The sequence below is a fragment of the Mesoplodon bidens genome, assembly GCF_964165515.1.
Source record: "Mesoplodon bidens genome assembly, chromosome: 2".
Lineage (NCBI taxonomy): Eukaryota > Metazoa > Chordata > Mammalia > Artiodactyla > Ziphiidae > Mesoplodon > Mesoplodon bidens.
The window spans coordinates 142045753-142064443 of NC_138177.1; the positions used below are offsets into that span (position 1 = coordinate 142045753).

Sequence of the window (18691 nt, forward strand, 5' to 3'; positions counted from 1 at the left end):
CGTAGTAGTGTCTGGGGGCCTTGACTCAGATACCTGCTCCCAACCCCACCTTGTCTGTGCCCTTTTCTCCATCTCTTGTGGCCTCTCACCCCAGCTATGGAAGTAAGAGGAAGAAAAACTGGTCTGAGATCAGAGAGAAAAACTGAGGGTAAGGCACCAGTAACCTGCCACCTGCAGGGTGCAGTGGACTGTGCCCAGTCTCTGGCATCAGACACAGCTGACTGCATCCTCACTCGGCTCTTTACAGCTGTGTGACTAGTACCTGGTGATGGGTGCCATGTCTGCTACACAGCAGTGCTCAATAGCTACTCACTGAGGGAACAAACAAGTCCTCAGCTGCTGCACGTGGAGAGTAATAGTAGGTATCATCAGTGAGCACTGGCTGGGCGTTCTAAGTGCTTTACAGACATTAACGTAGGTGTTCGTAACAATCCTGTGGTTCCTAACAATCCTGTGGGATAGGGAATAGTACTGTCCCCACTTTATGGGCACAGAGATAAGGACTGCTGGCCAAGGTAGATAGCCAGTGAGTGACCGACCTGAACCCAGGCAGCCAAGCCCCAGAGCCCATGGCCTCAACCTTCGTGCTGGAGGCCCCAACATAATCTTCACCCTGCTGGGTTGTTGTAAAGATGAAATGGAAGCGTCTAGCTCTGTGCCTGGCACATCCTGGAGACCACTGAGTTCGGCCTCGTGTACCCCCTGAAAGGCAGAGGGAGCCAGCCACGGAGGCCTGAGATGTATCTGCCTCAGCTGGGTCTGTCACGTGGGCCATTCTGGGACGCTCAAGATGAGAGCCATCCCCAGGCCTGATCAGGGTTCTCATTCTTTCTTCCAAATTGAGAATCAACCCCGGGGCTTCGAGCCCCTGATTGAGTCAGCCTCTGATTGCAGCTGCAGTAATTATAGCTATGTGGTCCCGCTGGGCCTTGCCACTCGGCGGCTGATCTCTGCAGCGGGCTCAGCACCATCACCAGGGGAGGGGGCTTGGAGGGAGCTGTTGGGGCCTTGGTGAGCCCTTCACATCTGCAGTCATGGAGTCACTGATCTGGAAGGCAAACTGAGGCCCACATGGGGCATATCTCACCCAAGGGCACACAGCTGGAAATGGCAGAGACTCATGCAGCAAAAGGCGGCTCCACATTGCTGGAGCCTAAAGGGAAGGCTTGGAAGGGTGGAAGGTCGGGCCGGTGAGGCAGGCAGGGGTTGGCGGGATCAAGGAGGGCCTTGAGGGCCAGGGGCCAGGGGGCCGTGAAAGGGTGTTAGGCAGGGCAGTGGGTCAGTTATAGGATTCAGGAAGTCTTAGGGGAAGACAGGGGCTTCTTCTCAGATGAAGAAACTGAGACATGGGGCAGGAAGGCCCTGGTGGATTCCCAGGGCCTCAGGCCAGGTGGCTGGAGCCAGGCAGTAGGACCGGTTGGCACCATGCCCTGTGTCCCCCGTGGCTAAGCCATGCACGTGTGTCTGTCTCCACAGCCAAGCAGGTGTGTCCCGCAGAGAAGCTGAGCTGTGGACCCACCAGCCACAAGTGTGTGCCTGCTTCGTGGCGCTGTGATGGGGAGAAGGACTGCGAGAGTGGAGTGGACGAGGCCGGCTGTGCCACCTGTGAGTCCGGGGTCAGGTCCCCAGGGTTTGCCAAGCACAGTCAGGCAGCCTCGGGGAGCAGTGGCCGCTTGTGGGGAGGGGCCAGGTTCTCCAGGGGGCTTGGCAGGTGGAGAGGAAAAGGTATCGGTCAGGACACTAGTAATGGCCGGGCACTTCGCAGAGACATTCTTTTTCATCCTCACAAACACCTCACGAACAGCCATTATCATCCCCATTTGTGGGTGAGGAAACTGAGGCTCAGACAAGTGAGGAAAAGTGCCCATGGCTGAATGATGGAACTGAGATTCAAATTCAGGTCTGGACAGCAAAATCCATGCGCTCTTAAACCATGCCTACCTGACATCTGCTCATCCATTCCATACGTCTGTACTGATCTCTGAGCAAGGGCAGGGAGACCAGGGTGGGGACCGTAGTGAGAGATGGTGGTGGCCTGGGCCAGGGCACTGGCAGTGTCAGGGGTAGGGAGGGGGACTGTTGCTAAAATCTCAAATTTGAGCCCCGGTGCCATAGGGCAGGAAGACATTCCCAGCAGCCTCGGCAGGGACAGATGGAAGAGGTCACTGGGGCAGTTCCACATCACTGAGCTTCAAACACAGGGATTATCTCCTTCCCAGGGAGCGGGCCAGCAGGGCCTGGGCCAGTGGGGAGCACAACCCGACCGTGCATGTTTCATATTTGATGGGCACCTACTGTGTGCCAGGCCCGGAGCCAGGCTCCGAAAGGGCCGATAAGGTGACTGCTACACAGTCCTCCCTCTGGGAGCTCATGATTAACGGGGTAGACAGACTGGTTATCATTACTGGACTGTGAGGCTGGGCTGAGATCTGGGCGATCCCTTGGGAGCTTTTGCCAAGCACTTGCCCACCACTGTTTCCCACCCCCTCCCTTCATCAGCTTCTGTATTTCATCCTATCCATCCTTCCTGGCCCAGGGGAATACCATCTCCTCTGGGGGCTTCTGAGTCACAGCACTCTAGGATTCTGAGTCTGGAGTTATGATATGTCTGAAGCCGGAAGCATCTGGTTATGGGGGCAGATCCTGGCTGGGGCCAGCAGTTTCAAAGCCCCATTGGTGGCATTGGCTCATTTCTTCAGCTGTGATAATTTTGTGGGGCCTCACTGGCCAGTGAGAATCCTCTTCCCTCCCCTACCCGCTGAAAATCAGATGTTTCCTCAGTCATCAAGGCCATCAGCCACTACTGCAGGGGGTAGGAATAGCTCTAACAAGGGCATGTTGTGGCAGGACTGTTTCCTGTCAATTATAGGAGATAGGGGTGTTTGAAGGGCCTATGGGGCTTCTCTGCTTCAGCTCCCAACCACCGGGGGAAACAAAAAGAATTCTCCCTTCTCTCATCCCTCAGAGCTTCTTCCATTCGTGAATGCTGGGCGAGGGGGGTCCCTGGGCACAGGCCTGAGGATGTAGATCTTCAAGGTGCTGTCAGCTTTGAAACCTTGGAGCGAACTCAGGATAAAGATAGCGCTTCTTCTCAGAACTCTGATCGTAATGAGTCCTCCCTCCCTGTCTGGACAGGAAGGAGGGGAGCTGATCTAGGCATCAGCTTATTAATCTTGAGGGGCAGACATCACAGGGTAGGGTGTGCTTTTCCCACCAATGCCCCAACATCCCAAAAGCCCAGAAAGGGGGAAAAAAATGCATCTGTCAGAAACTTGGTAGCGCTGTCAGCAACACATGACACGAGCTGCCCTACATGGTGAAACTGAAGACATCATCGTTCTCTTTTATGTTCCCTAACTGAAGAGAAAGGACTTTTTCCCACCGGAAAATAAAAACACAGACTCTTTGCGCCCCCACGTGGAAAGATCTGGTGCTGCCACCACCGAGTTACCTGTGGCCACAGCTCCTGCATCCACACCCTGCCTGGGCCCCCAGGCCTGTTCTTGGCCTCTGTGTAAGGAATGAAGGAGGGAAGGAGGCGAGGTCGCTGCTCTAGGAACAGCCTACACTCCAGGATGGGAGGAAAACCAGAAAGCCGAGATGAGTCAGAGTAAGAAGAGCCCCAAACCTGAGTTCTGGTTCCATCACCATGGACTGCCTGTGTGACCCTGGGCAAATTGCTCCTCTCTCTGGGCCTCAGTTTCCCCATCTGTAAACTGGTAGTTGGGCTGGTGGTCACTAAGGCTCTCCCAGCCTCTGAGCTCAGAGCAGCCCACCAGAGAGGGGAAGCCCAGGGCCCCAGGCAGGGCCAGTGACCTGTGCCCTTAACTACTGCACACCCCTAAATTACTCCTCACACCAGGGCCGTTCCAGCCTCCATCCATACCACACCCACTCACTGCAGGGAGCTCCTCTGTGCCGGGCCTTCAGAACAAAAGTGGATCAGTCTCAGAGCTCACCCCCATGCAGTTTGTGGTCCTGGGGCAGACAGAGAAGGACACAAGACCCAGACACCTGAGCAGGCTGTGAAGGGCACCAGAAAGGAGAGTGGAGGTGGGTGGAAACTTGCCAAGCAGGGGAGCATGAAGTGTGTTATGAAAGAGGTAGAATTTGGGCCCTTGAAGGATGCAAACTCATCATTGTGATATACAGAGACAGTGGTGGGCAAGAGATGGGCGCCCAGCAGATGGAACAGCTTGGGCAAAGGCCGGGAGGTGGGAAAGTGTACAAATGGTCCAGTGTGTGACGTGAAGCCGGAGCATGTGCGGGAGTGAGGTGATGGGGCAGAGCAGTAGCTCCGTGCCAGTGGCCTTGGATGCTAAGCCAAGGGACTTCGGATAGTTCTGGGCAAACTGGGGAGGGGGAGGGACCTGAGCTGTGCTGTAAAGAAGCAGGTTCAGACCTTGTTCCCTGGAAGGGTCAGTGTCATGTTACATATCATTTCCTGAGAACATCACAAAGCCCTTCAAGACAGGGCGTGTTCTGCAGCTTCAGAGACTCTCCTAGTCCCACCATCCTGCTGGGAGCAGCACAGGAGTTCCTACTCCCAATGAGACTGGGGAGGTTCAGGGTGGCAAGTGTGCTGCCCCAGGTCGCCCAGCATGACCCTGGCAGGACCCGGATTGGAGGCCCCCTTTGCTGTCCCCTGTTCGGCCCCCCAGCCGGGCTCATTCTGGCCCGTGGGTGAGGGTCAGGGCCCCTGTAGCGGGACCAGCGGGCCGGGGCGCCGGGGATGGGGTCCGGCGGGCCGACCGGCTCTCTGTCCTGCGCAGTGTGCGCCCCGCACGAGTTCCAGTGCAGCAACCGTTCTTGCCTGGCCGCCGTGTTCGTGTGCGACGGCGACGACGACTGTGGCGACGGCAGCGACGAGCGTGGCTGCGCCGACCCGGCTTGCGGGCCCCGCGAGTTCCGCTGCGGCGGCGACGGCGGCGCCTGCATCCCCGAGCGCTGGGTCTGTGACCGCCAGTTCGACTGCGAGGACCGCTCGGACGAGGCGGACGAGCTCTGCGGCCGCGCGGGCCCCAGGGCCACGTCCACACCCGCCGCCTGCGCCGCCGCCGCCCAGTTCGCCTGCCGCAGCGGCGAGTGCGTGCACCTGGGCTGGCGCTGCGACGGCGACCGCGACTGCAAGGACAAGTCGGACGAGGCCGACTGCCGTAAGCCACTTCCCCTCCGTATCGCCCAGAGCCGCGGGTGCGCGACTGTCCGCCGAGGGGCCGCGTCTCCTCGCCCTACTGTGATCCTAGTAATGTTTTAACGGTGGCAACAGGACTTGGGAAAAGTGAAGTGACTTGTGTGAGGTCACGTGGCTGCTAAGCTGCGGAGCTCAGGGTCTTCACAGGTACCTGTGACCTTCAGTAATGCTCCCCCCACCCCCATACCTCCCATCTCTGCCCTTCCCTGCCCCGAGCAGTCACCCAGTAGTTCCAATGCCAGACACCTTGGTACACTCAGGAGGCCCCCCACCCTGCCTACCTGCTGGGCTTGCTCATCCTTCAAGGCCTTGCCCAGGTTCCTCTGATGGACCCAGCTGGGCTGCGTCTCTCCCCTGAGCTGCGGCAGGTCCCTGGCGCCCTCTCTTACAGCACATCCACACTGTGATGCCCTCGTTGCTCGCCCCGCAGCCCCACTGTGCACCCCTGAGCTCCTAGAGGATGGGGAGGCTCTTAGTAAGCTCTGTGTTCCCCACCCCTGCACAGCACTGCACACACAGTGGGCGCTCAGGAGGGGTTTGCTGAAGGGATGAGGTCGTTAAGTCATGAGCACGGAGACTCCAAAGAAGACCACGTGTCTGTTTGGAGGGGTGGCCCTGGCGAGAGACGGTGGAGTGGGAAACAGGAGACCCGAGTTGTAGTCCTGCCTTTGCCAGCCAGAGTGCTGTGTGACCCTGGGTGAGGCCTTCCCCCTCTCTGAGCTTCAGTCTCCCCATTTTGTGCCTTGGCCAGGTGTCCTCCGAAGACTCCCAAGCTCAGCGACCGGTTCTGTTTTTGCCAGGGGTGGATATGGAGTGGGGGTGAGGGTGGAGGTTGGGGGAGGAGAGCTGTCCCAGCACCACAATGGCCCTGACTCTCTCCCCTTCCCCTCTCCTGGCAGCGCTGGGCACCTGCCGTGGAGACGAGTTCCAGTGTGGGGATGGGACTTGTGTCCCTGCCATCAAGCGCTGCAACCAGGAACAGGACTGTCCAGACAGGAGTGATGAAGCTGGCTGCCTGCAGGGTGCGTGTGGTCAGCAGCAGAGGGGTAGCATCCTCTGAGGCGAATGCCTGAGCTCCTCCCTCCTGGCTCCGTAGAGAGCAGCAAGGGGGACATCACCCCTTGGTCCCTAAGGTGCATCTTCCCTCAGAGCATTACTTGCCCCTAAACCACCCAGATCCCCTTCCTGGGGTCCTAGTGGCACTAGACCTGGATTTTTAAGGACTTTGCAAAAGCTGAAAGAGGACCAGGGGGAGGGGACATGAAGGCACTGCAGGAAGTCCAGCCCCCACCATCTGTCCACATCTACGCCTCCAAGCAGCCTCCCGCACTGGTTCCCAGACTGAGCAGAGGCTGAGTCCTGCTTCCCAGGAGGCCCACTTAATTCTCAGATGGCTCTGTGGTCATCACCCTGCAGCAGCAGCAGGGACCCTGACCCACTGGTCATCTGGAGAAATGGATCAGTGATTGGGCAGTGACGTGGCCTCCTCTGTCTAGGGCACTTGGAGCATAGGTCCCCCTCAGGAGATGGTCAGGGCATCCTCCAGGGTCTCTGTAGAGCTGCTGCTTTTCCCTCCAAGTTCCCTAATACTGACAGATCAGACACAGACCCCCGTGCCCTGCCCACCTAGATGATGCTTGGGTATCCCGATTATCCCTGGGGTCCTGTCCTTCTGTGAGCAGAGCTCCCACTGGCCCTGTATTCAGCTGTTTGTCCTGGGTCACCTTCTGGAGACCAGCAGGGACTGGGGCTGGAGCTCTTCTCACCTCCCATGGGCCCAGCCCACCCCAGCCCTCCCTCAGGGTCTCACAGGTGCTTTCCACTCTCTTGTCCGGCCCGACAGAGTCAACATGTGAGGGTCCCCGCAGATTTCAGTGTAAGAGTGGAGAGTGCGTGGACGGCGGGAAAGTGTGTGATGCTCAGAGGGACTGCCGGGACTGGTCAGATGAGCCTCTGAAAGAGTGTGGTACAGTACCTGTCTCCGTCCCACTGCTGGACTAACCCTCCCTGCCACGCCCCCTCCTGGCCCTCGGCCCTCAGCCCTCGCCTGCCCCTCTGCACACATTCTGATCTGACCCTCTCTCTGGACTCGTGTGCTGTCCCATGGTCTCAGACGGGGCTCTTTGCCTTTGGGGCCTCTTGTTCTGCTACTCAGCAAATCAAAGGGCCTTTCCTTTCCAGACGCTCAGAAATTATGCTTCCTCTCACAAATGCAGCCTCTCCTCACTTCTTCCAGATTCAGACCTCTGAGTGTGTGCTCACTCTGGAACTTTCTCTCTTCCTCATTATTTTTGCCCTGCCGACCTAGCCAGGACGCTGGCCTCCGAGGCCTTCCAGCCCCCTGCAGGAGACCCTGCAGAGGAAGAGGTGGGGAACAGCAGGCGGGTGGGCAGACAAGGCACATCTGAAGGCCACTGGGCTCAGGCCAGGCCCGGATGAGCATAGGGCGGACCCAGCAGCAGAGGGTGGCACCATCCTGAGCCCTGAGAAGCTTTCTGGGAGACCAGACTCACAGGCTGGACATGAGTTAGGAGTGGAAAGAGGCGGCTGTCCTGATGGCCAGAGCTGTAGGGGTGGGTTCCAGGCTAAAAAGAACAGGAGACTCTGGACTGTAGGTGGGTGGGCATCCTAGAGAGCACGCAGGAAACCCAGCTTGGGCTCCAGGAAGGTTCATTTCTGAGGTCAGGGGACAGAGAATTTCTTGGGGGACAGAGCCTACGTCAGACCTTCCCTCCCCTACCCTCCTGGCAGACCCTTTTCCACCCAGTACCTCCCCTCCTGGGCCCTCAGAGGAGCTTCATCCCCTGGAGCTCCCCGGAATAGCACGTTTCTGCCCCTATTGAGGATAAAGAAATTGATTTCGGAAGGAAGAGTAGCTGGGTGAAGGTCACTCGGCCTCCACCTGAGCTTGCAGGTGACAGACTCCCCTCCAGGCCCTGCCATGGAAAGTCCCAGAAGAAGGAAGTTATGGACAAGAGGATAAGGAAGCAGGAGCAGCTGAGCCTAGCCACCGCCCCCCGCCCCCCACCCACAGACTACTAACCTGCTAAACTCTCTTCTCTCTCGTCTTTTGCATGACACACCAAAGAGACGTATGTACGCATGTGTTTGTGTCTCTGTGCTGGTGAGAGGCCAGTGTCTGTACCCATGGCTCCTTCTCTGAGGAAGGCAAGGGAATTGCATCACGTATCTCTGTGCAGCTCCCACGTCTGTGTGAATGTGCCTGCCTGTGCACGTAAGCGGTGTGTGTGTGCATGCGTGTGTGTGCATGCAGGTGTGGGCATGCAGGTGGACGTGCGTGCTGGGAGAGGGGCACACTGCCCCTTCCTTCAACAGGGGACCTCAAATGCTCCTCAGGCCTCTCTGGGCCACCTTCCCCTCTCCCCACCCTGCAGGCCCCCCAGCAGAATCACCTCCAGGGTAGGTAGAATTGGGAAGGCCCGGAGACTCCCCTCAGCCTCTGCCTCAGCGCTGGTCTTCCAGAGAAGGTTTGACGGAGATAGACAGCTCGGGACCCGCTCCCCATTCTCTGACCCCGACTCACCTCAGTCCTGGAGGACTCAGTTCCTTGGTCTTTCATCGAAGCCTGAGTCACGTGGAGCTCTCTCCTTTCCCCTTTCAGAGCCATCCTACACATGCCCCTCCACCCAGTAAATACAATGGTTGAGCTGCTGCTCCTGCAGAAGGTGGGGTAGGAAGTGAGTGAGCGGGTGAACAAATGAACGGACGGGAGGGAATAGTGTGGTGTGGGAGAGGTCAAGGAGGGCTTGGAGTGACAGAAAGAGTCCTGGAGGTGGTGCCCTACAGAGACCACCGCAAAGCTACCACAGCTCAGCCCACCCCGAGGGGCTGGGGCTTCCCAGGACTGGGCCTGGCTGAGTCACCCCCCGGCCCCCGAGTCATGGGGTTGCTATGGTCTTCTTCTTTCAGTTCTGCCAACATCCCAGAGAAACAGGAGGCGGCCCAGGGGTAAAGAGGAGCATTCCCTAAGCATGGCTCAGGAGGCTGGAGGTGGGGCACCACAGCTACGCATGGCCTGGGGTGGGCAGCTCAGACCAGCTGTGTGCATGGCCCTGGCTGGCCTGGCACAGCTCTGCCTGGCTTGGCTGGAGTGGTGGGACGTGGGCCTGATGGGCAGAGGGTGGCACGGCACCTTCCCTGGCTGGCAGAATTAACCCTCTGTGGTTCTAAAGCTCAGAAGATGCTGTAAGAACTTGGTGAGCCTTGGTCCTGGCCTCCCTGACCTCCGCTAGGACCTTGCCAGGAGGTGGTAAGGGAGTGGAGGACGGGGGAACCAGATGACCTCCTGGCATCCCTTCATCCCTTGCTGCAGTTGGTAATATTGGGACCAGGCCTGTGACTAAGTGTAGGAATAGGGGCAGGTGCTGAAATGAGAGGAGGTGAAAAAAATCCACCATAGTTCACCGTGGGAGAGAACTGACTTAGCAACAGCTCCGTGGAGAAAGAGGCCTGGCAGTCTTAGATAACCAGAAGCTCAGTAGCGGGCAGCCCTTGTTGTTCAGACTCCTCTGGGTGGCAGACTAGCTCTGGGCCCTGCGGGAGAAGGACACAAACAGATGGAGTGCATGCAGAGAAAGGCACTTGAATGGCGGGGGACCAGGAATCGGCGCTTTAAGGAGATTCTCAGGGAGCCATTGGACTCTGGCCAACCCCACACAGAGCCAGCTGCCTCAGGAGGGAAGCAGGCTTCCCGAGGCTGGAGGTGTTTAAGCAAGGGCATTTCGGAAGGGATTCTTGGGGTACCTGAGGGTTGGACGTGGTACCTGCAGGCACCTTCAACTCTGAGGTCACAAGGAAGGAGGAGCCATAAGAAACGTGTTTGTGAAAGGAAAGACCTCAGGCAGCCTAGCTGCCTTCAGCCTGGTGGTGGGCAGAGCCCTGGCCTGGGAGGCAAAGGACCCGAGTTCTGGTTCCACTCTGTCCTGTCTATGTGACCTGGCCCTCTCTGAGCCTCCTCTTGCCCAGTCGCCTGGCTAATGAGGCTGAGGCTCAGTGAGGCTCTGGGGGGAAGCTCGCTGCCCTGAGTCTCTGCTTCAGCTCTAGGCCCATCCCTGTCCTGCCCCCTCCCCAGTCTGAGCTCCGGGACCCTCAGGAGCCCACGTCCCTCCCCAGGGCTGAACGAGTGTCTGCACAACAATGGCGGCTGTTCCCACATCTGCACTGACCTCAAGATCGGCTTTGAGTGCACGTGCCCATCGGGCTACCGGCTCCTGGACCAGAAGACCTGTGGTGGTGAGCCCCTCCCCGAGCCCCTCCAGGAGGCGGCTCCTCCGGCCAGTTCTGACCTTGCTCCCCCCCCACAGACATTGACGAGTGTGAGGACCCAGATGCCTGCAGCCAGATCTGTGTCAATTACAAGGGCTACTTTAAGTGCGAGTGCCACCCTGGCTACGAGATGGACACCCTGACCAAGAACTGCAAGGCCGTCGGTATGGACACCGCAAGGTGGCGGGGGGGTGGGCAGGGGAGCAGCTCTGAGGGAGTCCAGGAAGCAGTGTGCTTCACATACGTGAGGTGCAGGTGTGCACACCTGCGTATACACACACAGATGGCAGGTTGCACACACGGTGCTCAGAGTGTAAATATTCAGCACGCACATGATGCACTGTGCATGAACACCCACGCAGACGCTGCACAGCGCCACCCGGTACAGCCCACAGAGTCTGCACTCGCATGACACACAGTGCCAGACACAGGCTGGACCGTGCTGGCTACGTACGGCACGGGCAGCCCATACAAAGAGCAGGCCACGTGCAGACCTAACGTTGATCGTCACGTCAGCCAACGGAATTCACTTGTTTTATTCAGTTCTTTACACTGAACACCTAACATTGTTGTAGGCACTAGGGATTCGGCAGTAAGCAAAACAGACATGAATCCCTGTCTATCCTCATGGGACTTACACTCCAGTTGGTGAGACAGACAAGAAATCAGAAAAATAAGTACAGTGCATGGCAGATGGTGATGAGGGTTCAGAAGAAATATAAAGTAGAGAAGTTATAGTTTTCGATAGAGTGGTCAGGAAAGCCCTCACTGAGAAGGTGACATTTGAATAAAGACCAGAAGGAGATGAAGGAGTGAGCCATGCATTACCTGCAGGAACCAAAGGCAGCAGCATGCCTGCTGTGTTCAGATAAGAACGAGGAAGCCAGGGCAGCCAGGGCAAGGGGCATAGGAGGAGATGAAGTCCAAGAGGTGACTTGGGGGCAGATCACAAAGGCCTTCGAGACCATTCTAAGGGCTGACTCTTGGTTTCACTGTCAGTCAGGGGGAAGGAAGCCTTTGTGGGTTCAGAGTAGAGGGACAGGGTGTGCCTTACATTTTAACCGACTTCCTCTGGCGGCTCTGTTGGGAATAGACTGTCGGGGCCAAGGGAGGAAGCGGGGGAACTGCTGCAGAGGTCCTTGCCGTCAGCCAGGAGAGAGGTGATGGTGGCTTGGATCAGGGCCTTGCGTGGGAATAATGAGAAGTGGACAGTATGAAAGTATGAATATATTTTGAAGGTCAGGATTTATTTTGAAGCAGCAGGATTTGCTTATGAATTAAATGTAGGATGTGAAAGAAAAAAAAGGAGTCAAAGATGACCCCAAGGTTTTTGACGAACTAACTGGAAAAATAGGATCGCTATTTATGGAGTTAGGAAAGACGGTGAGAAAAGCAGGTTTGGGAGAATATTAGATTGATTTGGACATGTTAAGTTTAACAAAACTGTTTAGACATCTAAGCAAAGTATTGTGTAGGCTGTTGGATATATGAACCTGGAATTCAGATGCATGAATACCCATTCTATAGGTTATAACAACACAGCAGCTACAATAATTGAGAAGTAACCCGTAAACCCAAAACATATACCACCCAAACTGCACAATGTACCACACATACATTAGCCCATCACATGTAACATGCAACCTGTTCTTACCCCCACATGGGACAGGTGTGACACAGAACCGGGATTACATACGTTCAGTGGAGACAACATACAATGGCCCATGAATACACAAACCCCTACGTGTGAATATCTAAAGTGCAGTTACACAAAAACTCAAATCATAAACACACAGGGTTCCTGTCACAGTCACAGCTCTCAGTAGAAATCACCTCAAGGTACCCTGTAACCCAGCTCCTGCCCTCAGGAAGATGAAGTGTCTTTGCTCTCATTTTGAGGTGAGGAAAATCACAGTTTGTCAGTGGCAGAGCTGGGCCTTGAATCCAGCTTTCCTCCTTTCTCCTTGTGCTTAGACCTCTATTTTTCCATGGTATCTGTTTGTCCCACACCTTCCCTGTCACCCCAACCCTGCTTTGAAATAATCTCCATCACTACACACAGGTCACACACCCAGCCCCAGGCCCCACCTGGCTCTATGCTGGTCCTACCCTGTCCCCAGAGAGCACATTAGCCTGGCACAGATGGACAGTGACAGGAACCAGGTGGCCTGCAGAAGTGTCAGCTGGAAAACAAGAGGGGGAGAAGGTACAGGCAGCTCCAGGGGCAGGTGTTGCCATTCAGTATTGCAGGTGCCTGAGAGTGGCCCGTTCCACCTGAAAACAGGCTGGAGGAGTGGCGGCCTGTGCGAAGTGCTAGGCCCTCATAGGCCTGGGGGACAGTGACCCTCCCCATGGAGTAGCCAGGAATGTCTAGCTCACTGAAGATCTTCCTAAAATCTAATCCTAAATCTAAAAATGGGTTTGTGTATACACGGGAGGTTGTGTGTTGTCCCTTTGCACGTATATAGTCTGTGTCATATTATACACATCCCACCCCTGCTATTGGCTCAGAATAAAGTGCAAACTCTTCCCCTGGACCACAGGATCCTTTGTGATCTGGTCCCTGCCAGCATCTGCAGATTCATCTCATGCCAATACACTCTGTATAAACTAAAGACTCACAACGACCTCCTTGAATCTCCTCCCTCGAGTCTCACCCCTAGCCCTGAGGTCCGTGCTCCATTCTGCAGCCTCAGTCATCTTTCTAAATCATTTAACGCTCATGTTGCCCCTTCTTGAACACTGCAGTGGGGCCCAGGCAGAGGAGGTGGCAGCTGCTGGGGAGAAATGCATTCTAGGTAGAGGAACAGCTTGAGCAAAGGCCCCAAGGCAGCAAAGCTCTGCCGTGGCGAGGTGATGACAGGTAGTCTGGTGGCCGGAATCAAGGTGTTAGGGGGGTGAGTGATGAGGCTGGACAGGGAGCTGGGGTCATGCTGCAGAAGGCCTTCCGTGCAGGCCAGAGGAAATGGGGAGTCATCAAAGATTTGGGGGGAGTTTGAGTGCGATAAAAAGAATAAAAACCCCTCTGTTACGCGTGGTGCTTTGCATCTTATGCTTTTTGTACCCATCATTTCACCTGCTTCTTTAACCTGTGAGGTAGGAGTCGTCACCACTTTTTACAGGAAATGAGGAGTCCCCCAGCAAACCAGTGGCAGAGCCTTGGTCTCCAGATCCCCCGCCTCTTGCACTGACCCTTTTCCTCTCAACCCCCCCTGCATGGCAGCTGGCAGAAGCCCATCCCTAATCTTCACCAACCGGCACGAAGTGCGGAGGATAGACCTGGTGAAGCGGGACTACTCGCGTCTCATCCCCATGCTCAAGAACGTCGTGGCGCTGGACGTCGAAGTTGCCACCAATCGCATCTACTGGTGTGACCTCTCCTACCGCAAGATCTACAGGTGAGTCGAGGCCTGGGTCCTGCAACCAGGCCTGGGGGGCGGGGCTGGGACCAACAAAGAAGGAGAGGAAGGGTGGCCTCTGCACCCCTTCTGCCTCTATATTTCCCCAGGACAGAGATGGGGCTTAGGAAGGCATGGGGGATCACAGCGGTTGTGGAACTGCCAGGACTTCTCCACCTGCGGGGCCTTCTGGGACTGAGGACTTGGATGGGCGAGCAGCTTTGAGCCCCACACATGGGGGCTTTGACTGACCTCTAGCGGCCTGATGGGGCAGTGCGAGACACAGGAAATGTTCAGCCAGGGCGGAAAGGAAGAAGCCTCTGTCTGGGCTTTGGTTGGGATTTTCAGAGCAGCTCACGTATGTGTGTGTTGGATGCTGGGGACTCAAAGATGACTCAGACCTGGTCCTGCCTGGAGGGTCCCACTCAGAGCATAGATAAATCCATTGTGATGATCGTGAGGGAAAAGTATAGAGGAGGCCTCTGACCCAAACTGGCGGTCAAGGAAGTCTTCCTGGGTGGCACTACCGGCAATCCAGCCCTTCACACCACAGTCAGTGGACTCTGGCGCTTGGGAAGGCTCCTCGCACACACAAGGAGGTTCTCTCCTGGGAGCCTCTGCATGCCCAGGCCCCCTTTCTTTGTCCTGAGATGCACTTGGCAGGACTGCTGATGACCAGGCACTGGGCGGACTGTTGAACGAATGGTGGATGGATGGATGGAAGCAGTGCGAGTGCTGCTCCCTGACAGCTCGATGCCTGTCACACCCCAGCACACACAGACACACTCACTCACGCTCGCACACCCAGAACCAGCTTGAGCAGCGCCTGTCCGATGGTTGTGACGGAAAGAGGCAGGATTTGAGGATGCCCTGGGTATGGAGCTGTGGGAGGAGGAGTCAAAATGAATTCCCAGGTTCACTTTGGGAGTTTCAGTTTCCGGCTTGGGAGGTTTCGTGGACGGTGGTACCGTTCTCTGAGATGGGAGCAGGGGAGGAGCTTCGGGTGGGGGGTAGGCAGTCTGTCTGTGTGGCTGAGAGGAGGGGAATGGGGATGAACAGTCTGGGATGTGTTGAGTTCAAGGTGTCCATGGGACGTCCGACGGGGGCCAGTTGGCTTTATAGTCTGGAACTTAGACAGTTGTCAGGATCAGAGGGTCAGAGCTGTGGATGGCCGTGGGCACTGTGGAACTAATCACCCAAAGAGAGGGTATGTGGAGAAGAAAACCTTGGGAAATAAGGCATTTGGGAGAGAGAAAGCCCTGCTCATTTTGCCTCCTGAGTGTCAGCTGTACTGTGGCCCCTTCTGTCCATTCTTACTGCCTCAGCCCTTCTGCACACCCTCTTCGTCTCTCACCTGGATGCGGTCACAGCCTCCTAACTGGTCTCCCTGCCTTCATTCCCTCCTCCTCCAACTCCTCGCATATTCTGCAGGTGCCACAGTGATCTAACATGCCTATCTGGCCATGTCCTCCGACCTGTTTAGTTACCCCTCCACAGTGAAATCCTGAGCCTTTAGCGTGGCATGCAGAGCCCATCAGGATGTGGCCCCTGCCTACACTTACTTCCTGTCTTACACCCCACCTGCCCCACTCCACCCCCACCGGATCCTTCACTGTTCCAGAACACACGCCTCGGCATCTGCACATGCTGTTCCCTCTGCCTTCTGTTCTTTGTGTTCCTGACAAACTGGTCCTTCAGGGCTCAGCTACAAGGCTTTCTCCAGCCCTCCAGGATGATGTAGTCTCCATTTCTCTGCTGCTATAGCCTCTGATACTTTCCGTAATCACAGTGTATTGGTGTAATTATCTGGCTGTAAATTTCTGTCCCTACTAAACTGAGCTCCTCCAGGCCAGAGACTGTGGCTGACTTGAGCCTGTATCCTTACCCTGGTGGCCCAGGGAATGTGTTGAATGGAAATTAGCCAAGTTCCTCTCCAATGCGCTGCTGTGGCCCAGAGGGAAGAGAGAGGGGAAGGGCGGCTCCAGATGGGCCCGGGGTGGGGGGGGTGGCACACCTGCCCATGCCAGCCCTGGTTGCTCCTAGCGCCTACATGGACAAAGCCAGCGACCCGGCAGAGCAGGAGGTCCTCATTGATGAGCAGCTGCACTCTCCAGAGGGCCTGGCAGTGGACTGGGTCCACAAGCACATCTACTGGACCGACTCGGGCAACAAGACCATCTCAGTGGCCACAGTTGATGGCGGACGCCGCTGCACTCTCTTCAGCCGTGACCTCAGTGAACCCCGGGCCATTGCCGTCGACCCCCTGCAAGGGTGAGTGTTCCCACCCCAAATTGCCCTAGGCGCTCAGTCTTCATGTGTCTGTCACAAGAGCTACCTTGAGGGCTTTGGAGGGCCCTGGGCCACCCAGACACAAGCCACAGGGAAGAAAGTCCATGCGGGCCCCTCAGCCTGTGAACCCCTGACCAAGGGTCCCTTGCGCATTGGTCGCCAGGGTGCTCCCAGGACTCTGCTACTCTCTCACCATATCATAGAACCAGAGCATCTCAGAGCCGAGTAGGGCGCTAGAAATTGCCTGGTAGACGCTCCTGGGGCAGGAAGTCTTCCCTCAGGCTGCTGCGCGCTGCAGGTGGGCACCTGGCGACTGCTCACACTTCCAGAGACAGGAGCTTGTTACTTGTCATACGGCCTGTTTCATTTTGGGGCAGCTCTGCCCGTTAGAAAGTATTCTTTTGTTTGTTTCTTTCTCATATTCCCATATCTGCCTCTCTTCGACTTCCTCCATTGGCCTAGGAGTTACCTCTAGCATGTCTACTCCCTGCCCTGCAGGACAGCCAGCAAGATCTGAGGACTGAGGTTACTGGGTCAGCTCTGCTCCAGCCTGCCCACCTCCATCCCCATCCCTGTGGCCCACAGCCTCTGGGCCCCTCACCCCCCAGGCTGCCCTGCTCTGCCCTGCTCTGCCCAGGCCTCCATATCAGGGGTAGGGATTCTGAACAGAGCAGGACTCCCTCCCTCCCTCCCTCCCTCCGTGGGGATGTCCTGAGAGGGCGTGGTTTTTAAGCAGCTGCATCATATTATGTTTACCAGGAACACCAGCTTCTTCCTACTGCTGTTTCCTTAATTGTTAAGCAGGGATAAGAAAACCCTCTTCTTCCAGTGAGGGCAGCCGGGGGTGAGGCTGGCCACCTGAGAGGGTGTGCGTGGCCTTGGGAGGTGACTGACAGCTGCTGCTTAATAGGCACGCACAGGTGCATCCAGGCACTCTGCAGACAACTGAGTCATCTCATTTAACCCCCACCTCAACCCTGTTCTCTGTCTGCTATCACACAGACCTGGGGCTGCACCTGCCATGTCCCCCAAACCATATAGTTACCCCCAGCCCATTCCTGGTCCATTGTGGCTTGGTCAGGGTCTTGCCAGGAAACCCACTGCACACTCATTTTAAGATAATTTAAGGCCGGTTAATAAAGGGACTATTTACAAAGGAGCGGGTAAGGTCTAATGCACTATCCTGGACTAGTAACAGGTAACAGGCCTGAGGGGCAGGAGCAGGGAGGGTTACCCGAGTTGGGAAGGAAAGAGCAGGGTAGAGAGGGTCACCTTTAGGGCATTAGCCAGCTGGAGGCACCTTTGTAGGGGGCAGTTAGGGGAATAGACATCCTGACCTCAGTCTCTCCCCTTCCCCTCCGATATTTTGCTGAATACAACTGGGAGCCAGACGGCTAGGGAGCCCAGCCCATTGATGTGGTTCCCACATGCGCCAGCCTTTTGGTATACAGAGCAGAATGGCGATGGGATCCAAAGTGGCAAATGGAAGGGATCCACAACAACCACGCAGCCCCCTAGCCTGGAGCAGGCCTTGGCTTGACACCAGGTTTCAGCAGAGGCATTTTGGGAGGGATTAAGCACGTGGGCTTTAGAGTCCAACTTAATTTGAACTTGAATTTGAAGCCTGGCCTTACTACTTATTCACAACGTGATCTTAGGGAAGTCAGCCTCTCTGAGCCACAGTTTACTCCTCTGTAAAATGGGACTAATAATTATACCCTCCTGGGGTAATTGTGAGGCTACTTCGTTCAACAAATAGTAAATAAGGCCTATATGCCACACACGAGCTACCTGCCAGGTACAAAATGAGGAGTAAGGCAGATGAGGAGCCTTCCCTCAGTGGAGCATATAGACTAGTGGGGAAAACAGACAGTAAACAAATACGCCACATACTGAATGCATACGTAAATAACTGATGGTGTGAGCACTCTGGAAGGAAAAAACAGGGTGTTTTAAGAGTCAATAACAGGGAGAACCTATTTACATTGAGGGTCAGAGGAAGGTTCTCTACTGAAAAGATGTTCTGAATGGCAAACAAGTTGGGGCAAAGGCTCTGTGAAGGTCTTGGTGCCCTGAAGGATCTAAGAGAAGCCCTGGGGGCGGGTGTGGAGTTTGTAAGGGAAGTGGGCAGTGGTGGCAGGAGAGACAGCCAGAGAGGTAGGCAGGGACCTAGTCATGCAGAGCCCTATCGGATGTGGTAAGGATTTGGGATCTGATTTTAAGGTCAATAGGAGAAACGATCATAAAGTTTAAAAACTGGAGAGTAATAGATCTTAAAAGTTATCATAAGAAAAAAAAATTGTAGCTATGTGTGGTGCTGGATGTTAACTAGCTTCTTGTGGTGCTCATTTTGCAATATCAAATCATTATGTTGTACACCTGCAACTAGTGTTATATGTCAATTATATCTCAATTTAAAAAAACAGGATAATGACAACTTATTTCCATTTTTAGAAGCTCATTTTGCCTGCTCTGTAGGGATTGGATTAGAGGGGCAGTGATTACTGCATTTGTAAGTACATGA

The 18691-nt window shown here is 55.7% G+C and overlaps 1 protein-coding gene across 8 annotated transcripts in view; it reads left to right on the forward strand.

Annotated features, from left to right (window-relative positions):
* Positions 1-18691, forward strand: part of LRP8 (LDL receptor related protein 8) — a gene marked incomplete at both ends in the record, with an annotated part of 77172 nt that overhangs the window by 43491 nt on the left and 14990 nt on the right. For 2 of the 8 annotated variants that reach the window (XM_081225347.1, XM_081225346.1), the window contains 7 exons: positions 1477-1605; positions 4773-5156; positions 6094-6216; positions 10328-10447; positions 10519-10644; positions 13704-13878; positions 15922-16149. In XM_081225347.1, coding sequence (XP_081081473.1) covers positions 1477-1605; positions 4773-5156; positions 6094-6216; positions 10328-10447; positions 10519-10644; positions 13704-13878; positions 15922-16149 — 1285 coding nt within the window. Of the gene's footprint in view, positions 1-1476; positions 1606-4772; positions 5157-6093; positions 6217-7037; positions 7161-9124; positions 9206-10327; positions 10448-10518; positions 10645-13703; positions 13879-15921; positions 16150-18691 lie in introns of all 8 variants that reach the window. The other 6 variants (XM_081225343.1, XM_081225344.1, XM_081225345.1 and 3 more) reach the window with 6 other exon arrangements.